General features: G+C 51.1%; 9 protein-coding genes across 9 annotated transcripts; 4 read left to right on the forward strand and 5 right to left on the reverse strand.

Moving 5' to 3' along the window:
- Positions 1–368: 368 nt before the first annotated feature.
- Positions 369–5,312, reverse strand: ALTATR162_LOCUS9674 (uncharacterized protein; the record flags this gene model as incomplete). The annotated part of the gene is made up of 4 exons (XM_043317308.1): positions 369–1,013; positions 1,056–1,328; positions 1,863–5,200; positions 5,252–5,312. 4 exons carry the CDS (start codon positions 5,310–5,312, stop codon positions 369–371), a joined length of 4,317 nt encoding a protein of 1,438 aa, XP_043173243.1.
- Positions 5,313–6,154: 842 nt separating this feature from the next.
- ALTATR162_LOCUS9675 (uncharacterized protein) lies at positions 6,155–9,517 on the reverse strand (the record flags this gene model as incomplete). The annotated part of the gene is made up of 3 exons (XM_043317309.1): positions 6,155–8,744; positions 8,801–9,366; positions 9,434–9,517. 3 exons carry the CDS (start codon positions 9,515–9,517, stop codon positions 6,155–6,157), a joined length of 3,240 nt encoding a protein of 1,079 aa, XP_043173244.1.
- A 464-nt stretch (positions 9,518–9,981) lies between these two features.
- Positions 9,982–10,674, forward strand: ALTATR162_LOCUS9676 (uncharacterized protein; the record flags this gene model as incomplete). Its single annotated transcript, XM_043317310.1, has 1 exon — positions 9,982–10,674. One exon carries the CDS (start codon positions 9,982–9,984, stop codon positions 10,672–10,674), a length of 693 nt encoding a protein of 230 aa, XP_043173245.1.
- Positions 10,675–12,313: 1,639 nt separating this feature from the next.
- On the forward strand, positions 12,314–14,015 carry ALTATR162_LOCUS9677 (uncharacterized protein; the record flags this gene model as incomplete). Its single annotated transcript, XM_043317311.1, has 3 exons — positions 12,314–12,656; positions 12,719–12,854; positions 12,905–14,015. 3 exons carry the CDS (start codon positions 12,314–12,316, stop codon positions 14,013–14,015), a joined length of 1,590 nt encoding a protein of 529 aa, XP_043173246.1.
- Positions 14,016–15,180: 1,165 nt separating this feature from the next.
- ALTATR162_LOCUS9678 (uncharacterized protein) lies at positions 15,181–17,825 on the reverse strand (the record flags this gene model as incomplete). The annotated part of the gene is made up of 3 exons (XM_043317312.1): positions 15,181–15,250; positions 16,784–16,959; positions 17,010–17,825. 3 exons carry the CDS (start codon positions 17,823–17,825, stop codon positions 15,181–15,183), a joined length of 1,062 nt encoding a protein of 353 aa, XP_043173247.1.
- A 490-nt stretch (positions 17,826–18,315) lies between these two features.
- ALTATR162_LOCUS9679 (uncharacterized protein) lies at positions 18,316–20,424 on the reverse strand (the record flags this gene model as incomplete). The annotated part of the gene is made up of 1 exon (XM_043317313.1): positions 18,316–20,424. One exon carries the CDS (start codon positions 20,422–20,424, stop codon positions 18,316–18,318), a length of 2,109 nt encoding a protein of 702 aa, XP_043173248.1.
- Positions 20,425–21,173: 749 nt separating this feature from the next.
- ALTATR162_LOCUS9680 (uncharacterized protein) lies at positions 21,174–21,544 on the forward strand (the record flags this gene model as incomplete). The annotated part of the gene is made up of 2 exons (XM_043317314.1): positions 21,174–21,324; positions 21,387–21,544. The coding sequence occupies 2 exons, from the start codon at positions 21,174–21,176 to the stop codon at positions 21,542–21,544; spliced, it is 309 nt and encodes a 102-aa protein (XP_043173249.1).
- Positions 21,545–21,925: 381 nt separating this feature from the next.
- Positions 21,926–24,018, reverse strand: ALTATR162_LOCUS9681 (uncharacterized protein; the record flags this gene model as incomplete). Its single annotated transcript, XM_043317315.1, has 6 exons — positions 21,926–22,697; positions 22,748–22,892; positions 22,945–23,059; positions 23,106–23,597; positions 23,645–23,796; positions 23,853–24,018. The coding sequence occupies 6 exons, from the start codon at positions 24,016–24,018 to the stop codon at positions 21,926–21,928; spliced, it is 1,842 nt and encodes a 613-aa protein (XP_043173250.1).
- Positions 24,019–24,649: 631 nt separating this feature from the next.
- Positions 24,650–26,310, forward strand: ALTATR162_LOCUS9682 (uncharacterized protein; the record flags this gene model as incomplete). The annotated part of the gene is made up of 3 exons (XM_043317316.1): positions 24,650–25,495; positions 25,548–25,936; positions 25,989–26,310. The coding sequence occupies 3 exons, from the start codon at positions 24,650–24,652 to the stop codon at positions 26,308–26,310; spliced, it is 1,557 nt and encodes a 518-aa protein (XP_043173251.1).
- Between the last annotated feature and the right edge of the window lie 1,382 nt (positions 26,311–27,692).

Here is a 27,692-nt window from a genome sequence, read left to right on the forward strand (position 1 = left end):
AGGGAGGTTTTAAGGCAAAAGGTACGTGCTGCTAGCATGAAGTCGCATTCACATATGCATACCAGGTACACCACGGTATTGACCAACTATTGGGCAGAGAATGGGCTGATGTAAGATATGCAGCAGCAATACGAGCAGAGTCATATACCTGCGGGTACCTTCAGATTAAGCGACGAATCAATTTGACCATTCTCATATTTGTCGACGAACCACAAATCAATATCTACATTCTCACTGTTGCGGCGTAACCCATCCATACAGCATAAGCTGCATGCGCGCATAAGAAACCCTGACCAGCGCGTCCAGATACTTCGGTTATACCACCCCTGTATTTATCTGACATACGTACAGCATACCTGGTTTAGCCCTCAAGAACTACTTGGGAAATACAACTTCTTGTTCTCGTTCTTATTATCGTTCTTGCAATTGGTCTTCTTCTGGTTGTTCTCCCAGTCCTTTTTGACCTGATCGGTCTTCTTCTTCATGACCCGATACATGCGTTCTAATCCATCTTCAGCCGTATCTCGTAGATTGTGCAGCTGCTCCAGGTCGTTATGCTTCTTCATGGCCGAATAAAAGTAAACTAGTCCATCTTCAATCATATCAGCCATGTGTCGGAACTTGTGCAACGACTCCAGCCACCTAAGATTCTCATCAACAGACTGGGCGATCATCGCGTCCAGCTCCTCCTCGGTTTCAGGAACAACCACACCATCCTCAAGCATTTCACTGCGGAAGTCTGGGTGCTTTTTCCATTCTTCTATGTTCTTCCGCACATGTCTAGCGTCCAAAGCCAACATTTGAAGTACAATTCTGGTGATCTTCCTGTACATTGGATCAATTTCAATAGACGGCGTCTTCGATCCCTTCGGTACTTCGAAACGAGCCTCACGCAGCAAATCGTGGAGCATTTCCTGAGTTGATTCCGCCTTGGGATCGCTGTACTTGTCGTAGGTAGTCGACAAATTCGAAAGCTGGTCCACGATGTTGCGGAACTGCGCATTGAGCTCCTCCTAGGAGAAACCCTTGATATCTTCTTGCCTATTGTAGGCAACCTCGAGACGACCCGTCTGCTCTTTGATTTTGTACAGTAGATCGTTGACACCATATTCCTGCGCAAAATTACGCTGATGCCAGTGACTACCGACACCACCACCACCACCAAAAGGCGTAAAGAGGTCATCGACATGGAGAATCAACTCATCTATAGTCTTAAACATGACAGCATCGTTGGCGTCGAAGCCCTTCATCGTAGCGCCAGCGCCAGGATAGACTTCGGTCCAGTCAAAGATTGTGTCGGGATTTTGTGCAACGGTATGCTTATGCTTCTATGTACAGCGAAGGGGGAAAACCCAAAGGCAATTCACGCGCAGACCGTGCTGTGAGAAAGGAAGTAGGTGAGCTTTCACCAACATACTTTCACCGTCTTAACATTTGCCTGTTAGACGAGATTGAGCTCAGCACAATGGAACGTGAAACGCTTGGAAGCATGCAGATAAGAGGAAACTTTACTTAGATATAATCGACAAGCAATATGGGGTATCCAAACACATCCAAACCGATCCACTCTGACAGACGCCGCGCAATGCTTTCCAAATGCAATACAACTATAGTCCTCCCATTTGACTGACTTCCCCGAACCCTACTCTAGCCCTACCACTTCTTCCCCTCCCTCTCTTCATCGCACTATTACCGACAGCAACGCTCCCTCCAAAGCCACCCTCTCGTAACCTTCTTTCGAAACTAGTCACACCACCAACCCCAAGGTTGTCATCTCTGTTGCTTTGTATAGGCGGCGCACTCATAGTACCCAATCGTGAACCTCTTTCCCGTTTTAGCAACGAGCCCAGTGGCCGGCGTACAGGAGAGAGGACACGTTGTTTCTCTGGGCTAGCGGGGAGTTCAGGACGCTTGGCGCGAACGACACTGCGTTTACTGGGTGTTTTGAGGTAACCTGGTTTACTGCTTGGAGGCGGCGGCATGGGCGTTCCGGACCAGAAGGTCGATTGTGCACCTTCGCCGAAGTCGAGGTCAGACTCGTCGTCTTCTACTATGGTAGCCGGGGGAGGTCGAATGGCGGATTGTGGTTGTGGATAGGTATTTGGTCGGCGGAGGATAGAGCCTGGCGGGCGGGTTGATGCAGGCGAGGGAGCAGGGGCGTAGGGGTTGGGGGTGAGGGTTGGATGTCGTGGTGGTTGTTCTGGTGTGAGGGAGAGAGAAAGGTCGAGATCGTTGTTCAGACCTAGAGCGCTCTCGTCGAAGGCTGTCCATGGCTCTAGTAGTTGTGTTTCGTCGCCTGATGGCTGAAGACCTACATGCCCGGCATCATTGGTGTCGTCATCGCGATCATCGAAGTCTCCATCGTTGCCATGACCATCGTTGTCATTGCGATCATCCTGTCTTCGTCCTCTTGACCTACTCGTAGGCGTTGGACTCACGGGCCGGTGACCAAGTCGTTCCGTAGCACGCTCTGCCCAGAAACGAACCATGGCTCTAACGTGCTTCTCGAAGTTCCTCTCAAACAACGCTCTCGCGTTGTCTTCTTGCCTTTGGAAGTTCCAAAGACGCCACCCCATCTTCTTGAGAGCACCAGTAGCTGCAATTTCCGTGCTTTCCTGCCGCAGGGCGACAGCTTGACCTTCGAGTGTGTGTATCAGATCCAAGCGTTGAGACCAAATGGCGAAGTAACGAGCGGAAAGTTTGAAGGCATGGAGGCTCACAGCTTGAGTATTCTGTTGGCGAAGAATGAGCGTGTTGTCGTGCCATTGATGCATGATCGCGCCACTGGTTTGGAAAGTGCGACTTTCGAGCATGTCATTTGCTCTTTGCGTCAGCACTGCAATGTGATTTGCCTTGTCCCGCCAGTGCTCAAACACCCTTCGCACAAGGTTTGTCTTGACCGTTCTACGGACTTGCGAATATGTGTCGCGTCTGCGGTTGCGACGTGCATGTTGGGTGGCTTGGCTCCATGTCTTCAGTGTATGCTTGCTAAGAACGTAGAAGCGCGCATCCGCTGACCATTGATTCAACTCTTGGAAGTACGCTTGCCTCTCTTTGAGCTTATCGAATATGCGCTGTTTGAGCTTTTGCTGATACTCTGCTACGATAGCGAACTGCTCTCGCCGCCTCTCCGTAGTAATAGTTTCTATTTTACGCAAGCATGTCCGCATCAGCTGAGCACGCTTGAACTGGGCGAACCGAATTTCTGCAGCATCAAGGGTATTGGCGCGCTGATTAGTCTTGGTGACCCAGGATAAGAATGTCGACTCTTTGAGCTGTCGGTTGTGAACACGTTGGAAGAGGGATACCCGGGAGGCCAACGTCCACTTGTACAAGCACTCAACAATGATGCGGTCGTTGATACGATCTTCCAGAGCTTTGATGCGCAGTCTATCGTTCCAGGCGGTGTAAGCGTTGCGCAAGACGCGCATACGGTCAATGTCGCGTGCTTGACGTGATAGCTGAGCGTCTTTACGCCAGTCCTGGAACCTTGCACGAAGCAAGCGGCCATTAACACGTGCTTGGACCTGGCGCAATAGTGGCTCAAGCTGCGCCTGTTTCTGGAGTGTCCTGAATATCGTTCCAAGGAGAGATACATGGCGAAATTGGTCGGCCTGCGATTGCAGAGCCTTTTCTGCCACTGTCTTCTGCTGCCACGTCTGGAACGTTCTCCGTAGGAGCATCCCATCTCGTCGATCGGTCGCCCAAATATTCCGCTCCCTCATGATCTCAGTAATTTCACGCCATTTCTGCAGTGTTGTTCTCGCTGTTTTTGTGTCATGCCAGTTCGTCGCGCCCCTGTTGAGGTACTCGTTATTCAAGGCATTCCACGACTTCCTGACGATTTTCTCTTCGTAATAGGACTCGGCAAACTGATCCCTATCCCGCACCTCTACTGCACGTGTTCGCCATATAGAGAGGAACTTCGCAAGAGCAAAGTGCTGGATCTTGAGCTCGTTGACCGCTGTGATATCGCGCCAGCCGTTGAAGAACCGTGTGCGTAGAATGTGCCGTCGCGCGACTGACGTACGCTGAACTTCATCTTCAGCACACTTTGCCCAGTGTGTAAAGGCTTTGGTGAGCAGGAAGAGACTGCGAGCCTTGTCTGCACGAGTTTCTAGCCGATCAAAGAAGTGATTTGTCTCTCGACCAGAGCGCCTCACAAGCGCCGTGTCCCGTAGCTGCAGGAGGGAGGCTCTGAGCAGGACGCGGCGATCGAAGGCGATGGCTGCTCTCTCCATATCGTCACGCAGGTTCATGCGCCCTTGGGTGCGATTACGCCATATTCGTATACATTCCCTCGTCACTCTGTGTAGACGTTGGTGTTCGAAGGTTTCCGCGTCGTCCATCAATCGGGTATCTGACAGTCGAAACGGTTCGGGAACATATTGCTGCTGTTGGGGTTGTTGTGATTGTCGCAGGCGGCGCTGGTGCGGGGAGTCGTACGGATCGTTAGGGATCGGCGCGTTCACTCCTGGTATTTGGATGGAGGAGAGGTCGAGGCTAGCTGTGCGGTCGGTGAATTCGCTCTCATCTGCATCGTGAGTGCCAGTTCTGTATGTCTCGGTAGGTCCACCTCTTCGAATTCGTAGACTGCCACGGCTTGAGACAGAAGCGCTGCGCTTATGAACTGGCGGTTGGGGTCCAGAACTTGTGCGGCGAGGCGCGATGCCATTCACTCTATTACGAGCAGGGAGTTGTGCTGGCCGGTACGAATGCGCTTCGGTGTCTGATGTCGCGCGACGGTGGCTCCCCTTGTCGCCATAGCCATTCGGAGCATCCCGCTGCGATGATCTCCTCGGGCGCACAGCCAAGTCACCATAGACAGTACCTGCGACTTTGTCTGCCGTCCCATCAAGGAAGGAGTCAAAGCTTCCAGTCCTCGAATATCGTCCCAAGCTTGCCTGTGCTCCTCTACGCGTCGCGTCAAGATTGTTCGGGACATTGATACCCTCTTCGTCGTCAAGTTCTGCGTGGAGACCAAAAACCTCTTTCACCACGCGAAAAAGCCGCGACATCAAGTCCTCGCCTTCTCGTTCATGTTCCCGCATACGCAACAAGAAACTGTAGTATAAGGCGGCGTCGCTAGGCGATGGATGATAGTCTTTGATGTATTCATCATATGCGACGAAGAGGGCATTGGTGGATCCATCGTGGGAGTTTTGCGCGCGACGAACGATATCGTGGATGGCATCGGACACTGTTGCCATGTTAGCATCATCATGGATCAGCCTCTGCGCAGCCGATTTACCTTCATCCCGACAAAGATCGTCACTCGTTATAGCCCTCGCATCAGCTCCATTCCGGCTCATGGAGGATAGCATTCGTGCACGCGACTCGTTGGTCTCCGGCGCGTTCGCGACAACATGGAAGTAACCGGGAATGGTTCGGAAGACAGCAACCCAAAAGCGACATGCGCGAAAGTGAAGAAGAAGAAGGAGAGCTCGTCGCGCAACGATTAAGCATTAAGGGATGGAAGTAAAAAGAGTTGCTGTTGTGCGCCCGCTTTTGCGTTGCAGCAACGCGCTTTGTTGTTCGAGTGGTTGGTTGCCCGCGTTCGTCAATCAGGAAGTGCCAAGGCTTTAGTCATGTGGACCCTGTTCGTTGACCTCATCGAGGTGGAATGGCTTGTGTTTGCCATGTCTAGAGAAACATCACAAATCTCTAGACGACGTGCTTCTTTGATACATTTCTGCGAGGTCCAGAAAGAAGAGATACAAACATCTGCTCAGGATGCCTGGCCGAACCCGCCCCATCGATAAACTCGCCACAGCGGCGGCAAAATGCTCGAAAGAGGCATGTTAAGCCCCTCGGTGTGGCCAGTCACGCCTGAGAGTATTCTAACACAACGCAGAGCTCAGTATACGGCAAATGCATATTCTCAGACTACAACAACGTACGGAAAGATATGTGCGTCAATGAGTTCATGAAACTGAAGGAGTGTTATCTGGTAAGTGTCACCTTCCAAATTATAGAAAGGCGTCAACAGCTAACCCCATGAAAGAAGGCGTATAAGCAACGGTAGTAGTGGTGGCGGGAGTTCCTTGACACGTAAAGCATATGAGGGCGTTCAGCATAAACATAGAAATCTTGATTTCATTTCATCAAAGATTCATCTCGCGCCACCATGCTATCAACCCACACTTGAAAGCTATCATAGCTTGATCAGTCGCAACATGAAAGTCGCCTTGTGGAGCTCTTGTTCCTCCTCCATGATGACCTTCTCGTTACTGTTCTCTGGAATCTTACCATCAAGCTCAGTGATGACGTGCTTGTCCACAGGTCTCCGTAGAGCCTTCTCAAACAACGGAACTTGGTTCTCAAACGCCTTCTCCAGACCTACATTCTCCGGGTCGCTCAGCACTCGGTACTCCATACCTACGTCGTCAGTCGGCACTAGTCCGGCCTTCTTACGTAGATCTTGTACGCGACGAATGACCTCACGGGCAAGACCTTCTTGCTCGAGCTCTGGGTATGAGGCAACATCGAGGAGAATGAGAACATCGTTATCCGTGTTGAACTCTTGATCCTTGTTGCTAGAGTCCTTTGCAAGACCGCGCTTGACCATCAGATCTTCAGCCTCGAGCTTGATACCGTCCACGATAATCTCGCCACTCTTCAGGTAGTCCTTGATCTCTTGGCTCTTGAGGTTTGGTAGCGCCTTCTTGACCTTGATGGCATCCTTCTTCAGCTTCTTACCGAGAACGGAGAAGTCGGCCGATGCTGAGTACTGGACGTTGTACTTCTCCTCATCACTTGACAATACTATATCTCGCACGTTCAACTCCTCTAGGATGTAGTTCTCCAGTGACTTGATGTCATCAAGGTATTGTTGTTCTGGGTGGATGACTACTAGCGTCTTCAGTGGGATCTTCAAGCCCTTGTTGGCACGGTCTCGGCAGATACGGCCAAGTTCGATGACTGACTGCATACGCTTAACCTGGCGTTCGACGTCCTCGTCAAACAGTTCTTCGCGCACTTCTGGGAAAGGAAGGAAGTGGACACTTCGGTTGTCTTCCACATGCAGTTCCTTGGGGATGTGAGGTTGTAATCGCAGGTAAATGTTGTCTGTGATGAATGGTGTGAAGGGTGCAAGACCGCGGCAGAGTGTGTAGAGAACCTCGAAGAGGGTGTTGAGGGCGTGTTTGGTGTCTTCCAGACCGTGCTCACCCTTTAACCGGCGACGGTTAAAACGAATGTACCAGTTTGTCGTGTTATCGATGAGCTCCAGTAATCGCGGAACCACAGTGTACAACCTGTACGCAGCCATCTCCTCATTTACGAACTTCAGCAGCGACTGGCAAGACGCGAGGATCCATCGATCGAGCACGTTCTTGTTGGTCTTTCCAGCCTCCGGGTCGAACATGAAGTCCAGTTCGGCGACCTTCTTCAGTAGTGACACTTGTTGCTCAAAGAACTGGTAGCTGTTCCAGAGGGGCAGAAGGACCTTGGAAACGATCTCCTTGACTCCTGCCTCCTTGAATCGTAGTGTTTCAGCGCGAACGACGGGCGAGTTGATAAGATACAACCGCAACGCATCAGAACCGTAGTTGCTCATGATCAAGTTAGGGTCAGGGTAGTTCTTGAGACGCTTCGACATCTTCTTGCCATCTTCCGCAAGTACGATACCGTTGACTACGCAGTTCTTGAAAGGCAGCTTGCCGAAGAGATGTGTTCCAAGGACCGTGAGTGTGTAGAACCAACCACGCGTTTGGTCGAGACCTTCCGCAATGAAGTCACCAGGGAAAGACTTCTCGAATTGCTCCACGTTCTCAAATGGGTAATGTGCGCTGGCGTAGGGCATAGAACCAGACTCAAACCAGCAGTCGAAGACCTCTTCTGTTCTTCGCAGTACGCCCTTGCCTTCTTTGCTGGGTATGGTAATGTGGTCGATCTTATCTCGGTGGATGTCGGTAAGCTCGCCCTCGTATCCACTGAGCTTCTTCAGCTCCTCCACACTGCCAACACAAACTACCTCTTTGCCATCATCACTGACCCATAACGGGAGTGGCGTACCCCAGAAACGGTTTCGTGACACTGCCCAGTCGGGTGAGTTGGTGATCCAGTTGGCGAAGCGCTTCTCCTTGACAAATGAAGGGACCCAGTGCGAACCAGCGATGTTCTCCAGCATTTGCGGCACAATGTCCTGAATCTTGACGAACCATGAGGGGACCGTCCGGTAGATCAAGGGTGTGTCAGATCGCCAACAGAAGGGATAGCTATGGAGAAGTTGTGAGTCTACAATCAAGCGGCCGGTGCTCTTCAAATGCTTGATAATGCCCTTGTCTGCTGCCTTGACATGTTGTCCCTCAAAATCGCGGACAACCGAAGTAAAGCGACCCTGATCGTCGACTGGGTTAGGCGGCGGTCGGGTGTCAGAGATGACACCGTGGGCCTTGGCAACGCGGTAATCGTCCTCTCCGTATGCGGGTGCCTGGTGGACAATACCCACACCACTATCTGCTGTTACGTAGGTATCGTTCGCGACCTTGAAGGCGTAATCCTTGAACTCTTCGTAGATGTAGTCGAACAGCGGCTCGTATTTCCAGCCCAACATGTCCTTGCCCTTCAGCTTCTCAACAATCTTGAACTTGGCCTTCTTAGGATCCTTGTACAACGTGCGTAGTAGTGCTTCGAGCAGAATGTAGTGTTTGCCGGATGCTTCGTCGAGAATCTTGACGTATTCGAAATCAGGATGCGCGCAGAGACCGGTATTTGACGGGAGTGTCCATGGTGTAGTGGTCCTATTCAGACTGGGTCAGCACATGCCAACTAAACTAGGTTAAAGTAAGTAGCTCACCATGCTAGCAGACATGTGTTTGGGTCGTCCACAAGCGGGAATGTGACGACAACTGCCGGATCCTGGACATCCTTGTAGTTTTGTGTGGCCTCAAAGTTGCTGAGGGGCGTAGCCAATGCGGTACTGTATGGCATGACCTTGTACCCCTTGTATACAGCGCCCTTGTCGAACAGGCGCTTAAAGACCCACCACTCAGACTCCATGAAGCTGGTGTCCATGGTCTTGTAGTCGTTGTCGAAGTCAATCCAGCGGCCCAGACGGTCAATGGTTGACCTCCATTCCGTCGAATATCGCATGACAATCGCCCGGCACTTCTTGTTGTACTCAGCGATTCCGATTTCTTTCACGGCGTCGCGTCCCGACATGCCCAGTTCCTTGTCAATCTCATACTCAATGGGCACACCGTGAGTATCCCAGCCGAATCGTCGCTCGACATAGCGGCCTTTCATGGTCCAGTAGCGGGGGATGATGTCTTTGATCGTCGAGGCCAGGAGATGGCCATAATGCGGCAATCCTGTCGCGAAAGGCGGTCCATCGTAGAAAGTGTATGGTTGCTTTCCTTTCGACTATAATGCATCAGCAAGTGTTGACCACACGTGCTTGCGTTCAAGAGGCTGTGGCATAATCACTTACTAGCTCGACTTGCCTCAGGAAGGCGTCAATCTCCTTCCAGCGCGCGAGGATGCGCTCCTCCTCCCTCGGAAACTCAATAGACATGGTGGCGGCGTGTTGTTGCTGAGAGTCGGCCGTGGCGGGGAATCTTTTTCTAGAGCCCTAGACTTGACTCCTCCGGTCCCCGCCATTAGCGTGACTCAGCCCTATTATCGATAACACCCACACGCCGGGAGAACCCCCCTGCACCATTCTCTGAACGACAACAGTCGATGATGACTTTGCTTAGTCGCTTGGTTGATTCGCCATAGCCAAACACACTTCTCTATATTTCTATCATGTTTTCACTTGAACAAGTCTAATCAACCCGTCCGTTCGTGTACTCCCAGGTCGTCGCGACCTGGCCACGTTGATTATGGAGCCTGCTGCTCTCATAGTGACTGAAACGTCGGAGGATATCCGCTATGAAACGTCGCATGGCGAAGTAGTCGTTGTGGCTCTGCGGCATCCGAGGATGAATTGAAACATTGACAGCTCTAGTCGATAATGAGGGAAGACCCCAAGCCAACATGGCAGCTGCCACATTTCATTCTCCACTGGGCATTCTCATCACATACTTTCAACCGGCAATGCGTTTATTCATACTAACTACCAGCTTTCTCTTTACACTTATCACCACCTCATGCGCCTGGACAAACAATCGATCTCTTGAACCTTTGGGCGACGACGACACGATAGTCACTGCCAGGGATGTCGACATCGACAGGACATGCAGACACCTACGCACGTTGACAAAGCTCAGTGACATCGCAAATAACAAGACCGCGTTGGACGCGACGGAGATACATGGCAGGCTCGCTCAAGCGCGTGTTGACTGGATCAAGAACCACAGTGCCGACATTACTGCCAAACTCGGTAAGCTGACATCCAACTCAACACTTACAACCGAATATGACACTATCAACGCGCAGCGCGACGCTGTTCGTGAATGCAAGGCGTTGGACACGTTGAAAAGGCTGGTAAACTCGCCAAATGGTCAGACTGGTCTCGACCAAGGACCCGCTGCGGACTTCCTCAACGAGGAGCAAAAACAGAACCTACAGCAAAAGTTTGAAAAGGCATCTTTGAAGCTACAGGAGCTCAAGAGCAACGCTACGTTGATGGATCTCTGTAACAACAATGCTGTGTTGCAGCAGAACGGCGCGATCGGTAGTCGTAAGTATCCTCACCACCCCGCGTACGCAAGATGTGTTGACATGTGAGTAGAAGTAGTGGACAACAGTGGCGCTATCAGTATGACTAAAAGTACTGCAAGCAGTCATACGCGTGATATTGGAGGAGTTTCATTGATGCTTTTGGTGGTTTCGATGGTTGTGTTGACATTCTAGACAGTCCACTCTACAACTACAATCATACTACAACATGACAACGAGCCACTTGTAATGGTTGTCAATTTTCATATCATAAAAGAAAGTGAACTTCGGTCTTGCAGCCCAAAATAGCGAAGCACGACACGTAGTATGAATCGAGCTCGAAGCGGTTCAAAAGTGCAATCGATGTCCAATTGAGCTAGCAACGTCTTTTCACCTTCACCGCGTGAACCTGGGTGTCGACTCACGTCGTCTTGCGTTATTGCTCTCCCCGATGCTCAACCAACCACTCGCAGCTGCCACCTCTTCGTCGAAATTCTCACATACTCAAATCCCTCTGAACGCAGTGAGCTAACTTCCAAAATGCAGTGCATAGGAACAGAACGACCTATACCACCTTGGCAGACACGAGAGGGCTATAATGGCCGCCCCGAAGGTTGTCGAACAAAGTTCTCGGATCCTTCTTGGATGCTCAAGCACGTTCGAAAAGGACAGCAACGCATCCACATGATCGCCCTCTTCGACATCACAATACCCCATAGCAACAACACCCACACGTTAGTCATAAACGGCGGTACATACCAGCCTCACGGTTCAACGATAGAGCTCAAATCTACTTCTACAAAGCCTCAAGTGAGGTAACCATGCCGGTTCGGCCGTACATCACTCTCCGTTTCCGGCCACCACCACCGTAATCTCATCATAACCGTCGAAGAGATGCGCTGATATGAGAAGGACTTCGAGACATGGGCAGAAAAATACCAACGGCAGCTTAAGAGACCAGTATAGTTGCTGTAGGAACTGAGACGCGTGGTGGAAGGGGCGCGGGCACAGAAGGCGGTATCAGTAGCGATAGAGAAGGGCGCGCCGCTGCAGATCTTCAAGACGGAGGGTGAGAAGGGTTTACTTCCGAGGGAGATTATCGAGGGGTTCTGGGATGATGTGAGTGTTTGAGTGATGGAAGTAGAAAGTCCAATGGGACTGGCAGCGCCAATCAGATACACGCAAGCTAGCGTGCAATGGTCAGTTGCGTTCTCGGCGCCCACGCCGAAGCCCCGCAACACCACCTAGTGAGGTACTTCATACCCGTCGTCTTCTTCCACTTTACTACCACTTGCGCAACACAATTTATCCGATACATATGTAAAATAGCAGGGATGCTTCCGGGAATAACTCCCAATCTGTAGATCCAGCAAGATGTGTACCACTTCGTGCAAGTCCTACGTTCGCCATGTCAGATACACTAACTCTATCGATTACGAACCTTAGCAGAAGCCTCATGTCTGAGCATGGCCTCCGTACTCCGTTCAATTTGATCTTACAATTGCGAGAATCTTGCGATGTTCGAGGTGGATCATTCACTTCTGGAGGCAGTGAAGAGTAGGACGAACATCCCCGCATCCTGCGCCCCGCACTTTGCTGCATGCGGCTCGTCAAGCCACACCTATCCTTCGCACCAAACATAAAGACTGCCTGTCGCTAAGCTTTCACGATGAGCACCTGCCAAGTCGTATAATTCCATCCCGTCAATATGTTCTCTACAGTATGGGTGTCGATCGTTTCGCACCTTGCGTTGGCCTCAGTCGCTGTCGCGTCTTCCGCGTTCGAGAAGAAATGTCTTGCTTTCGAACCCGAAAGGTACATCAAGGATGCAACCCGTAACGTCCTACAACATGTTCCGGCGGGCGCCAACTTGACGTTCCCGGATAACGACGCGACGTGCGGCCGAACCAGCCAAATTGTCTCAGTAGACCTTTGCCGTATGGCACTGGAGATAAAGACTTCCAGAACTTCGAAGATTACTTTTGAAGCCTGGTTTCCAGAAGATTGGTCGGGTCGCCTCCTGGCAACGGGAAACGGGGGTATCGATGGTTGTAAGTGTTCAGTGGACGTAGAAAGGTTCGTCATATGTATCAGGTACTGATAGTAAGACCAGGCATCAAGTATGAGGATATCGCGTATGGGGCTTCGAACGGTTTCGCTACCGTTGGCGCAAACAATGGCCACAATGGTACTACAGGGGTAGCCTTTCTCGATAATCCTGAGATGGTGGTAGACTTCGCCTGGAGATCGTAAGCTTCATTCTTCCTTACCTCGACACGTCAACTCACTGGCTATCTAGACTTCACATGAGCGTGAATACCGGCAAAGCCTTGTCTGGGGAGTTTTACGAAAGGGATTACACCAAATCATACTACTTAGGTTGCTCTCTCGGCGGACGTCAAGGCATCAAGAGCGCAGAGAAGTTCCCAGACGACTTCGACGGCATCGTTGCCGGCGCACCGGGTGTCGATTTCAACAACCTCATCTCCTGGCGCGCACGCTTCTTCACCATCACCGGCCTTCTCACCGGCTCTAATTTCATTTCAAAGACAGCCTGGCAGACATGGATCCATGACGAAGTGTTGCGCCAATGCGATACCATCGACAAGGTCAAAGACGGTATCATAGAGGATCCAACTTTGTGCAAGTTCAATCCTTCGATGCTCCTGTGTAGTCGCAATACCACAGGTAATTGTCTGAACGAGCATCAAGTCCAGCAACTCCAGACGATCTTCAGTGATTACAGGTTCCCTAATGGAGAGCTAATCTTCCCCGCCATGCAGCCTGGCAGTGAATTCAACGCTGTAGACAAACTGTACGCCGGAGCCCCTTTCGCCTACTCGGACGACTGGTTCAAGTACGTCGTATACAACGATCCGACCTGGAACGCATCCGAATTTGGTCTAGACGACGTCCGCGCGGCAGAAGATCTCAACCCAGGCGACATCCGCTCTTACCCATCTTCCTTGCCTGGGTTCAAGCAAAATAATGGGAAATTGCTCATGTACCACGGACAGCAGGATAACCAAATTACCTCTTTCAACACGAACCGCTTCTACGAGCATCTTCGGGGTAACAGCAGCTACGAAGATATGGACGAATGGACGCGTTTCTTCCGTATTTCGGGCATGTTCCATTGCAGTACTGGTCCTGGTGCGTGGGTGTTGGGTCAGGGTGGGAACGCGGCTCAAGCAGGTATTCCGTTTGATGCGAAGCATAATGTTCTCGCGGCCATGGTCGATTGGGTTGAGAAGGGTGTTGCGCCGGAGTATATCGAGGGAACAAAGTTTGTGAACGATACTGTGAAGAGTGGAGTGAGTTTTACAAGGAGGCATTGCAGGTATCCGGCGAGAAACACGTTTGTCGGGGGTGATTACAGGAAGCCTGAGAGCTGGGAGTGCAAATCATGAGGCGAGAAGCCGTACACGTTTCCGATTTCATCAATAGCTATTGTGAGATGCATCCTTCCTGACCTGAAAGAGCCCATTTGTGTCGCGGAGCTGCTAAAGCCCTGGTTGAGGTCGGTGGTAAGGAGTGTGAGGGCCCAAGATGTGGATACTGCGATGGTGCGCTAGCGTTGGGGAGCCAGCCTGTGATTCAGGTTTCCGATCTCATGGCTATAAGTGCTCGACGCGATCGCTCTAGGCTCATCGTTCACAACTGCTTGACCATCGTCGCGTCTCCTCACAGCCCATTCTAGAACTTTCAGACGACCATAGAAGCCGGTATGAAGGACTCCAGTTGTGGTTTTCACATCACGTACGGTGAGTCATTCGAGAAGAGGCATACTGTCCTTTGTCACTTATGTCGGTGCAGGACTTTCGCTTTCGTCCGCGCGATCGTTGGCAATATTAGTCTTCTATTGGGCCCGTTCTTCCAACAGAGATTGGTATTTACAGTGCATCTGTGCATGATAACTCTGCCGATGCAGTCGCATACGCCTCTTTTGCTACAAGTTACAACCCAACATATGACTTCACTGATGTTGCTGGTATTAACGTGTCTCCTAACATGAAAGCGGCGGTATACGGCGGGCTCTTGTCATCTGAAGGGGTATCTGTGCACACCCCTCCGTTTTCTCGTCCTAGTGGCAGATGCAAATGGGATCCATTTTATACGTTGGCCGTCGAGGTCCAGTGTCAAGATGCTCCCCAGCTGTTCAACCTCACATGCGACGAGTCGAACAGTTCCGAATCCTGCAATATAACCGCGATCGACGAACCATACAGATTCACGCGCTTCCTCAGAGATAACGAAACAGCGCCCGCGGACGCTGTTTTCTATTTCACGGAAGCCACGGTACTAGCAGATGAGGGTAGCTCTTCTAACCTGAATCAGCCATGGCAAGTTCCTACGGATAACCGTGCCGATATTGATTGGATCCGCTTTCGAAATATCTCAGGCGAAAGTCGTATTTCTCCAAAGAGCATCATAGAAGCCCAACAATGTAAATTGTATTACCTGCCTCCAGGAGATCTTGGCCGAGGTTGAAAATGGCACTTACATCGAGTACATTTCGAACACAGCGATTGATGGAACTGAATACAAGACCGGCGATGGCAAAGTTGAGTATGCCTATAACTTTGATACTTTATGTATGGAATGCATGACTTCCTTAGCAGCGCACTCGTCGTCTTCAGGAAGACTACACATTTCTTTAGCATTATGACAACAGCGAGAGTACCATCGTGTAACTTTGCATCGATAACCGCATCGCTGATCTGTTTAATCGGAATGCCTCGTGCTTAGACTGGTCTTGCACTCCCATGGAGATGAGCTTCAGGATGACAAACATTCGGTGAACTTTCTATTAGAATACAATTTTTGTAAATTCATTCATCTTCATCGTATCAGGATAGAGCGGTTATGCCCGAAGATATCCAGCCAAAAAGCTGGTCTCTTGAACCGATATGCCGCTTCGATCTCGACATCGCGAGTCAGAGGTGTTAAGTCGTGTCTGCGCGTAACAGGTCTGGAAGTTTGATGGAGCGAAGAATACGCTTTCAAAGGACCCTTGGACAATCCCACTCGTTCAAAGACCTTGCCGGTTTTAGCAAGCACCATCACAAAAGCTTCGTATCTCCGATCTTCTCTGCTATGAAGCATAGCACCCACAAGATGTTTCGCGTTCAACAGGTTAGGATCCGTGTCCCAATGTACTTCAATGATGCTTTTGTAGTCAGAATCCAGCTTAATTGCCACCTGATGCTTATTGTGATCAAGCACGAGGTCTAAATGCACGGTCCTCAACGGGATTTCCATGGTAGGTGGTGTGCTGTCCAAGCTTTCTGCTTGCGCCGGATCGCAATTTGGTATCTTGCTGCTCAGTTTCGGGGAGTGTAATTTGACATTACAGACATGATTTAGGACTATGCTAGACTGCGCGGAGTTGGAGCTCTGTCGATACCAGCTTAGCGGGCCCGCCCACCCAAGAGGAGACCAACTGGGAAAGCCATGTCGACGACGACCCGGTGTTTTGTGATACCAAGTCAAGGCCATCTGGCCTATGCTAATCCGACATGCTGGTAAAGCTGATTGATCGAAATTGCGAATTTCACTTAACCTTTCGACATCTTGAGGATTCGGTAAGACGTCTGCAGAGATGGGATCAAGGTCAGTCTTGCCTTGGGCCGCGGATCGTCGAATCGTATGCGTGCTTGAATCCCAGGTGGTGCAGGCAGAGCATAAGCTAAAAATAGTGCCTTCCGTCAAACGCAACGATAGGTTTGCGTTCTCGAAATCGTAGCGAAAAAGGGTACCCCAAATATGGTGAACAGAATCCTTACGAAGTGGATCCAACGCGCCTGCAATGGCATCCAAAGCATCCGTATCATACGACAATTCGCGATTACTGTAAGCCTCCAAGTATCGTGCAGCTCGGTCCATTGCGGTCCACCTGAACTCACTGTCTCCTTCTACCACAGTACATGGAGGCAACCATTGTCGAGCCCAATAAATATCCTTTTCATGCTCTAGGGCTCTTGATGAAATCGACGTGAACCCCGATAACGCTATCTCGTATTGCATCCCACTGTTGCACACAAAGATTGCTTGGTGCCGGGTAAAGATTAAGCGTCTTCTAGAGCGGTGAAATTCCTGGAAGGTCCACGCCCGAGAGGCCCATTTAGACTCCGCTACCTCTGCCAATTGAACTAGACGTGGTAGAAGTGTTAACCACAGATCTCCAATCTTTTCAGACTTTGGTACAGGCCGTGATTGTGAGCTGACGCCAGGCAAGCCATAGCTGGGGTCGCTTCCTGCTGCAGCAACGATAGTGACCTGCGCTGCAGCATAAATTTCGCCCATCTGCAAAACCTGTGTGTGCTTGTCTATACGATCAGTTTGGTCGATACACTACACTAATCAATATAATCGTATGCAGAAAATGAAGAGGGGATACACACATATCTGTCAACCCAGAGGTACTTGTACCCTAGCCTTTTTGTAAGGTCAATACTATCAGCGATAGTCTCCGGCGCGTTTTGCAGATCATTGAACGCACTTTCGTGCTGACCCCACACATAAGACAATGCAACATAGCGACATCCCAAAGGCGCAGGAACAGTGCTTTTCTGATCACAGTCGATCACGCGCAACTGACGAAGCGGATCGTGGGTAGCCGCATCCCCAACACAATCAACGCAATGGCTTGTTTCACACTCCGTTATCCAAGCCTTAACCTGCTCGATGTCGACGTTGCTTGCTTGATAGTAACGCAGTTTAGTTGATGTGTCGTTGGGTTGAAAGTCGGTGACCATGAGTTGTGGGCATGTTATGTGGTCGGTGTCTGAAACTTGTAGGTAGAACATTCGGAGGGTTTGCGATGAATTTAACGCAGGCAAGCCAGGCACTTCCTTATTCTTGAGATACCAAGGCCTGTACTTTCGTAAATGATACGGTCCGTTCTCTGAGAGTTTCTGCGTTTCGATGATCTTTGCGAACAAATTGCAGATACGACAAGATGATGCCTTTAACGGAACCTTGTCCTCCTTGATTACAGGTTGGTCTGGCACCCACCACAGAGGGTTTTTTAGAAGGTCTTTCCAAGGTATGCAGTTGCATCTCTCACAGATGCCAGATTTTTTGCTGATCTCATTCTCGGACGTCACTCCAGTGTAGGGTTCGTTGTCGATGCTGACATCACAGCCCCCGCCGAAGGCTTCGGTCGATCGTGATTCGTTACATCCTTCGTCGAGTTCCAAGCGCCTGGGTTCGTCCATATTTCAGGCGACGAAGTCTTCGCAACGATGAGAAAGAAAGCGGGGAAGGACCGAAGAGGGGAGCTGAAGCGCGCGCCAGCTGTCTATTAAGAAAGTTCAAGCCAGTCCCTTCTTCAGTGGTTGGTTGCGATATACTTACACCAGCTCGCGGAACGTGCACGCAGCTGAATCGAGCAGGAGACCAATGAAAGTGCATCCGGAGAATGATACAAGGTTCACCGGGCTGAGGGGCTCATCGAAGAATGCTAGTAGGCTTACGCGCTTCAGTCAGGTCAGCCTGGCATTCGCGCCTAGAAGTCAAAACATCCTGTATTAAATAGGTTTTAAGCGCCACCAGCGCAGAAGGTACAGTACAAAAGCTGTACAACCCATGACACCAAGTATACCCAAAACTCTACACCCAATATCTAACCCAAAACACCATCGCAATGCCCATCCAAACCCAAATCATTCTCTATCATCTTACAGATATTCCCCAAAACACATAAAATCACAACCTAACCCTGCCTTCCTCCCCCCTCCCACCAAACAAGCTCAAAAACCCACTTCCGCGATCCCCCTCACCCCTATCCAACGGTCTTCTACTACTGTGTCCAGCCTCGACCTCATCGTCGCCACCCAGCCACTTGGGTCTTTGGAACGAGAAGTCATTTGTGTCGAACGTGTTCTTGACTCTTGAAGCGAAGTTTTCGAAAAAATTACCCTCGTCTTCTTCGTCTTCGATTGCGGGGCGTCGGCGATCGGGGCGGGTTGTTGAAGGACGGGTGGTGCTTGGGCCGCTGTTTGCTGTTATTGCGACAATCGTGGTTGGAAGGCTGGATGATGATGACGGTGCTGGGGTGTCTGTGTAGCGTTCGTTTGGCGGGCTGGTAGTGCTTCGTTGGGAAAGACCTAGGACGTTTCCGCTTGCACCTTGGATTTCGCGTTCAATTAATGCGCGGCCTTCGCGCCATGAGCTGGTGCTGGCATAGTTTCCTGATGTATCATCGTCTTCGTCGTCAAGTAGGTCTCCGAAGCCACAGATGTTCTTTACTTTGCCGTAGAGTCCGAAGGCCGTTGCGAAGACAGGTACCAGGATGAAGATAGGGAAGAAGGCACTGAAGCCCTCGCCGAGCGGCGTTAGGACGATAAGACGGCCGAGGAACTTGTAGAACATGGTGCCTTTCCAGATGTTCTTGTCCGTCATGGTGAGGAAGTTGTAGCTCAGTGGAACCGTCAGCTTGGCAACTTGAAGACCGTACCAGGTCGCAGACTCTTGATAGGTATTCCTTCGTACCAGCGCCCTATTACCCCATATCTTGACTTCAGTGAGACTGTAGAATGCGCAAATGCACATGTAGCACAGCCAAGCAGCGGCGATGATCTGGCTGTTGAATCCGACAGACGACCGGCCGTTGTCGTGACGGTGTACAACAGTCCAGCCGATGATGGAGAGTTTGGGCCCGCCAAAATCCTGGGCTTCGCGCACGCATTCTGACCAGACGATGGAGATAGAGGCGAGGATTGTAATGGCCCAGGAGACGTAGGCCAGAGCGGGGATGATGTGAACGTGTAGGTGGTAGCGCGTGAAAGGGGTGAGAACATTGATGCGATCGAACAGTCCTCTTGAGGTCGGCAATGCGGCGCCCTTGAACTCAAGATGTTTGCTGGCTTTCGAATCGAGAATGGCCTGTGTCCTGACTGCCTTCCGTACAACGTGGTCCCATTCGTTCTCGAACCGGCATTTCGCATGACGCGCCCGCTTCAATTTCCTTGTCAGGTCCGCTAGGTATCTCTCAGTGATGACAGGAGGTACTGTCGCAGTACCCAGTCGTCCAACAACGCCTGCTCTGTTCTCCGGAAGATTGCCCTTCTCCGCCAACTCATCGATCCACTCCTGAAACTCTCGCGCAGTGCCATTCTTTCTCTGCTTGAGCTGCACAACCTGGTATTCGTACTGGTCCAACTTCTCCAGCGCTTCCGTCAACTTATCATTTACCTTGGGCGCCTGACTTTGTATCCTCTTCAACCTCTCGCTAACACTCGCGTATCGAAACAGACTCCTGGGAAACGCGACAAGTCCATGGCCCATCAGATAGATGCCCAGTATAAGACCCCAAGTATACGCCAGCGCCATAACCAAACTCTTGAAAGTGTCGACGTGAAATCCATTCCATAGAAGCAAGTATATTGAGCCAACGATACTGCACCCAGCCACAATGAGCCAATATCGTCCGTTGCTTCTGAGCGCATACTGCAATCTCGCCTTAGGCTCTCTATAGCCACTATCGCAGTACTCGCCCAGCATAGGTAAGATAGCCCATGTAAGCGCAAACGTGAGCCAGTATATGATGCGCCATGCCTTGTACACGACCGTGTCGTTCAACCATATGCCTCTGGCGCCATCCGTTGTATCTAATCCAGCACTACTCGCGAGATCGATGGGCAGGAGCACGACGATGCTAGCCGGCAGTGCTATTGCCAAGAAGACGGGTACTACGACGTGTGCAGGTGTTGTGCGAAGTGGGAGGTAGTAGCGTAAGAGGAGCAGCACGGCGCCGCATATGGTGAGTAGGGAGAGGATGAAGAAGGCGGTTGATCCGGCCGCTGAGGACGTCATCGTGGTGCGTGGTACGAAGTGCGCATAAGAAGGGTGATTGCGGCTAGTCTAGTCGTGAAGATTGATGGTATGTGTGGTGACAGTGAATGGATGCCTTGGATGGCGGGAACCAAAGATAGTCTGATAATCGTTGCGACGGCGTGGAAGCGTCGGAACGCTCAATCTCGGAATGCGGAAGGTACGCGACCCGCTGCGCTTTCCCGGCTCTGTATCTTCTCACCTCTAACCTATTGTCTTTTCCATATATATTACTCCATAACCACTTTCCTCTACGGACCTAACAGCTGTCTCCTTGGCATCAAAGGCACCGAAACATGTGTGCAAGCTAGGTCCCTACTTCGTCCGCGTCGCATTCAGCCGCACGCGTCATGGCCAAAACCGCGCCCCCAACCCCTGTCCTTTTTTTAGTCTTTGTAATCACCTCACATCGCCGATCCATCTCCGACGGCAGTTAGCGCGCCGTCTTTCACGAGCGATTGCATCATTTGCCGTCGAGAACGTTTGCTACTGCGGGGGGTACGCTGCGCATCACTAATCACTAGTATACGCATCTACAAGCTTATAGACATACATCGGTCTTCTCTCTGACAAACCTCAATCACTCACTCTTCCACGCATAAGTACGCCACCCAGTCCTTCTACCCCTCCAACTAAACACAACACTTACAACTTCCTCCTAGTAACTCCAAAAAACCGCCAAAATTTCCTTCCTGCGTCACTTCTTCACGCGCGCCCCCTCGCCCACCACAATGTCCGCCACAAAGACCAAGGTCCAGTCCATCATCGACGAGAACCCCGTCGCTGTCTTCTCAAAGTCTTACTGCCCCTACTGTCGCCAGGCCAAGCAGCTGCTGAGCGACAGCGGCGCAAAGTTCTACGCGATCGAGTTGGACCAAGTCGGTATGTAGACTCTTTCTCAGCTATAGACAGAAATACAGGACCAGCAGCTAACATGCGCATAGATGATGGCTCAGCTATCCAGTCTACCCTCGGCGAAATGACTGGCCAGACCACTGTACCCAACATCTTCATCGCCCAGAAGCACATTGGTGGAAACAGCGATTTGCAATCCAAGAAGGGTCAGCTCAACAACCTTCTCAAGGAGGCTGGTGCCGTCTGACTGCCTACAACGCCAAAGGGGAAGCTATAGCTACTGTATGACGGCATGATGCAACTTTTGCATATTGCGTAATAGAATAAATGATCAACATCACGTATCTTATGCATTGAACACCTGCAATAACGCCAAAGTATGCATTGCAAATCTGCCAGGAATGAGTCTAACTGGGTAATCTTTGTGGTTTATTGCCAGTGAGCCCAACTACTAGCCCACTCAACTCTCTTAAAACAAAGCTTGAAAGTACACCTACAGGGCTTTCGGCTTACGTTGTTCTCTCATCGTCAGACCGTTCTCCTGCAGCGTTTCCATATCATTAACCATCGTTGATGCTATTCATGATGTCATTCTCCACATTCAAGAACACGGACGATGCTGGATCTTCTAAGTCTGCATCGCATCCGTGAAACTTTGTGCTGCTGTCGTCGCAAAGTATCGTACATCTACATCGTCGTCTTGTTGAAGCTTCTCAAGGTTCGGCAGGATGCTCTTTGTAATGACATCTGTAGCCTTCTGGCAACCCTGGCCTGGTGTACCGGCCTTCTCAAGAGCAATGACGGTGCCTTGCTCGGGCAGCTGCTTCAGCGTGTTGATGAGCTGACCGTATGACTTTGCGACGTTGAACCTGATGTTGGGGATATCATCGTTGACCAGCTTGTCCATCATGGGGATGATAGATTGTTCGATAACATCCAAACTCAGGGCGGGCGCCAGTGTTGAGACAGCGAAGCATGTAGTCATTCGGTAAAGGTAGTTCGGGTGCTGGCCCATGGCCATAACCTTGGGGACGATCGCGTCGTTAGCCCACTCTACACCAAAGACCTCCGTAAGCTTCTTCAAGTTCTGAGTGGACGCCTCACGGATGGAGAAGACGGTATCGCCGAGCCAGCTCATGCATAGGCTGCTGAGCTTCTCATCGAAGAATTGCACACCGAGTTGTGACGCGAGTAGAGGAACGTATTCGATGATGGCCAGACGTACACGCCATTGCTTGTCCTCCGCAAGTTGGACGATAGCTGGGAGGAGGGACTGCGAAAGAAGCTCGATGCCGATGACGTTGTTGACAGACTCGAGCTTGGAGATGATGTTCAGGCGAACGTCGGGGAATTCATCCTTGAGCATCTGCAAGAACATGGGAAGAAGATGCGAAATGGTCCTGGCTCGTGTTAATAAGAAAGCACGTGGTCACGCGCAGTCGCAACTTACTCTTCCTTTCCAAGGATTGGAGCGAGTCCACTAATCTGGGTGCCAAGCGCAGCGCGAACATGCTGAGACTGGTCGGAGACCAGCTCCTCTATGCTGGGCATAACCTCGTGCAAGAGGGTCTCACGCTCCAACAGCGCGCAGAAGCCTAGTAGTGATTAGCTCATATGCTGTACACCTGCTGCTGCCAAGGAACATACCTGGAATTTGTCCTGCAATGGCGCTGCGCACCTCGGCCTCTGTGTCCTTGAGTAGCTTGACAAAGGCGGGTACAAGGTCGCGGTTGACAACCTCCTCGTCGACGGCTTTCGCAATCTAGTCCCATTAGCGCATGTTTTCCTTCGCTACAAGCCGAACGCACCTTTTCAAAGCGATCCGCTACCATGTACCGCACCCTCCAGCTCTTGTCCTCGAACAGACTTCGCAGCGCAGTCAGCAGGACACCATGGCTCGACTGCTGCTCCTTAGGTACTGCTTCGGCGATCGCGATAAGGATGTCGACAGTCAGAAGTCGGACACTGTCCTGGTCGTCTGCGGCGAGGTGCTGGAAGAGGGGAATCATCTCGTCGATGACGATGGATGGCGGCATAGCCTTGATGAATTTGGCGAGGTTGTTCGCCGCCTGTCTCCGTACCATGGGGGTATCATCGTGCACTAGCTGGCCGTAGTGCTGTCTGAGGGCTTCTTGTGAAGGGGGTGTAGCGCGAGTGTATGGGGTCTGATAGAGTCCCGTCGCGGAAATCTTTGAGGTGAACCAGTCGGCTTTTGATAGGCGCAAGACGAGGGGTATGAAGTTTTCTTCAATCTGCTGCTGCGACAGCTCTTCGCAGATCTTGTTGAGCGATTCGACAGCCTGCACGTGTTAGCTGGCGGCCAAACCTGGGCAATTGCAGCGCACACCTTTTCCCGGACAAGAGGCTCTTCTATTGCTGCAAGATTCTCAAGAGGCGATAGGAGCACGTGTGCATGCTCTGGGCCGCCGACATACTCGACAAACTTGCCAAGTTCCTCACTCAATGCTGTGAGAACCTCGTCCTCGTCCTCAACCGACTCTGGATACATCCGTTAGCTAGTCTAGACTTGGCATATTTACCAGACAGACTCTCACCATCTAGAAACGGTATGAGTTCCTCTCGTGTTCGCTCGGCGCCTAGGGCGAGGGCAATTGTGTTTAGTCGGTGGATGGCGTTCAGGCGGAGGATAACGTCGTCGTGCTTGAGCTCGTCGATGAGCACGGCGATGGGGTAAAGCTCGTCATTTTGGTTCGCGTCCATGGTTTAGGGTCTGGGGGTAGTTAAGTCTATGGGAGCGCGGTAGGGAGCTTGAAACGCGGGCGTGGTGTTGACGTACCTGGTTGTTGGTGAGGAAGCGAAGAGGGGTGTCAGGGCGCTGAAGGACCAGTCCGAGCTTTTCGAGCCACAGGCAGGCACCACCAACGCGCCACAGTTGCAGAATGGGTCGTGTTGTAGAAGAGATGGAGAAATGTACTTGGAGCAACTGTATCATCCAGTACCCTACCTGGTATCCTCTCTATGTTTTATCCTCTCTAGTGTCGTCGCCGTACTCGATTCTTAGAGCGTTCGGTCATAGTTGTGCTCTTCATGCTGCGCCACATCTGAGGCTAGTGTGGACGCCACACTACCTTGGAAAAGCACGATGCGATGACCACAAAAACCCCCATAACGTCATCCAGACTTGTTCGAGGTTTACTCAGTGGCCTACATGATCTGACCTGTCAGAGCTCACGCACGAACAGAGAGCCGCAATAGCGCGTGCTAGATGTCTTGTGACATGGTCTAGCGTCCTCCGCCCGCCAAGGCCTCAAAAGGACCGTCCCAACCAGCAAGGAAATCTACTGCAGTATAACCTCAACACCTTCGAGACGGGAACAATAGGTGCATTCGGATGGACGACATACATCCACCCAGTCGCCTTGAGGGCCAAGATATCCCTAAGCCGAACACCACTGAGTCGGAACGGGAACCATTGCTTGGACGTCGCTCTTCTTCCACATCACAGGTGGTCCAGCAGCTATCCAAGCAGCTCACTACGCGGCATGCGTTCGCAGTTCTTGTCACACTTCAGATTGGTTCGGGTATATTCGCTTCGCCAGCTCAGGTCGACAGCAACGTGCCTTCTCCTGGAGCTGCTCTCCTCGTGTGGGTTCTGGGTGGGCTGCTATCATGGGCAGGAGCAGCATCGTTCGCTGAGCTTGGTGCCGCGCTGCCACTGAACGGAGGTATGCAAGAATACCTGCGCCATATCTACGGTGATACGGCTGCCTTCCTCATGGCCTGGGTGTACATCCTGGGTGTGAAGCCTTCATCTATGGCCATTCAAAGCATCGTCATTGCCGAATCCATAGGTTCAGTCACGTCCAGTACAGGCGATTTGCCAGACACTAAGGTACTCAAACTCATTGCTGCCATAGCATTTGTTTCCATGGTGTTGCTCAATTCGATCAATACCCGGTTCACAATGCGACTGAGCGAGTCATTTACAGTGTTCAAGCTTTCAACTGTGGCCCTGATAGTCTTAAGTGGTCTTGTTGCTGTTTTCGCTCATTTAATAAACCCAAACTCTTCATTCTCCGGACCTAGCGACTGGTACACCCGCAATTGGTTCCAGACAAGGTCGACAGTATCGGATGGCCATATCATCGATTGGGTATCCATGGGCACGTGGGACCGTTACGGCCACTATTGCGCAGCCATATACGGAGGACTTTGGGCGTACGACGGCTGGGACAATGTGAGTGCATATATCTTGTGCGCCAACGGTGCCGGCTGACGGCGTCTTGCAGGCCAATATCGTCGCGAGTGAAATCCGCGACCCGGGTCGTGCTCTTCCAAAAGCGATCAAAGCTGCGATGATCGTAGTACTCAGTTCGTTCGAGCTTGTGAATGTGGCTTATTACATTCTTGTACCTTGGGATAAACTAAGTACCAACAACGCAGTAGCTGTTGCTGCCGCCACATCTCTCCTAGGAAGACCGGCTGGCATTCTCGTTACCATCCTGGTTGCTATCTCATGCGCAGGTTCCATTACTAGTAACGTCTTCTCGGTGGGCAGACTAACAATGGCTGCATCGCAGCGTCATTACTTTCCTGCAGTGTTTAGCAAACGAGGGTTGCCGATGAAGCAGAGGGCTGAAGCAGACAGCACCACTTCATCCAGCCTTGACGCCCCGATGTAAGCCCCTCGAAATGTGTTGTATGCCAAGATTGACTAACACGAAACACAGCTATGCCAACGGTTTGGCCCTGGTCGTGACCCTTGTCTATATACTGACGGGTAGTTTTCGGGCACTCTTGACGTTCGTTGGTATGGCTGAATGGGTCTTCTATGTTAGCACTGTAATCGGACTGCTTATACTCCGCCGCCGAGAACCACAGATGGAAAGGCCCTACCGTCCGATCATTATCCTTCCCATCATCTTCGTCATCGTCGGTACTCTGGTAATTTTAAGATCTGCACTATTTGCACCAGTGCAGAGCGGAGTTCTGGTTGGACTCCTCGTAGCTGGCGCCCTAATCAGCATGGTACGGAGCAGACCGAGCTCATGAAGATCAATCAATGGATCTCGCATCTATGATGGATGCACCCCCCAGCACTTTACTCCCAATTCTCGACGGCATTGAACGATGATGTGGCTGCAATTTGGTTCCCTCAAGCTCTAGATCTCTAAGTATAGCCCAACCAATCTGTCTACCTTAGCCGTGCCGTTAGCGATGATGATTCAGTTGATTTCAGTACTTCGCCGCTGTCTAAGGTGAATGTGAAGCTTACATATGGAGCCGATGCGCTAAGCAAGGTTTAATTACCTAGCCCGATGGCAGACTACTTTCCCCGCAACTTAATTTCGACCTCGTTGCCGGCATCGACGCATTATCGATACAACAAGCCTTCATATTCGCCGTGGTGATTTTGTTCCTTCCTGCCAATCGCCTATCCGTAATACACCCGGTGCCACATACCGCCACGCTGGTAGCACTACCGCAAGTTGCCCTGGTCCCGGGTTATGTGGCTTGCCCAATCAGATATATATGGCTAATACAATGTCCATGCCCTTACAACGATCGACGCCCGTCTTTGCCGGACATCAACACTATGACGACGAAGGAGGATGTTCATCATGTACTGTCTCTCGCTACGAGAAACGACCTCTGGACATCTGCGTTATAAAAGAAAGCTGCATTGTACCTTGCAGAATGATTTCCAGGTGCCGAGATCAGGCTCTATAGCGATTCTGAATGTAGATGATCATCTACCTTGTTCGGCACACTTATAGTCCGTGTTCCTACACGTGCTGTGGGAAGGTGCTGTGCGATGAGGAAAGACTGAGATCACTCATACTTTGGAAGCAGAGCCTTCTTCCGACGAATGGATTTACACGCGTCGAGAGTTTGCCTTGAGACCTTAATTGCCCAGGTGTGTACATACACTAGCCAGTGGGTCATTAATATCAGCGTTCGAGTATCGTTGGAAGCCTTACGACATTCGCGTACATACATCCTGACGCCTAAACGCAATGCTTTCTTGTCAATCATACTGTTAACTCTCTGTAAAGCATCGGTCCCGATTCAGAGTGCCTGGAATCTCCAGTAGGCAATATGGTCTGGAGTTGCGGGGAAATCCTTGGACATCGCGTAGCCGCAGGTCTTACAGCACATGAGAGAATGTGTGGTTATTCCAAGGTCAGATCCAGACATCGCACACTTACCAGGGCCACTGGGTAAACAGCCTTTATCGATTTTGTTAAGTACTAAAATGTCTTGCAAATGGCATTGGCTGAGGTCCAATGCTTTCTTATTACTCCGCAGATGGTTTGGGGTTGCGACGAGCCGAGACGGGATTCGGATTGTCGTACAGCGTCATGCTGCGTCTAGACGATGTACATACCACGCTCAATGGACCAGGGACGAAAACAACCGCAATATAGGATATG

This window comes from Alternaria atra, assembly GCF_907166805.1.
Source record: "Alternaria atra isolate CS162 genome assembly, contig: 30, whole genome shotgun sequence".
NCBI lineage: Eukaryota > Fungi > Ascomycota > Dothideomycetes > Pleosporales > Pleosporaceae > Alternaria > Alternaria atra.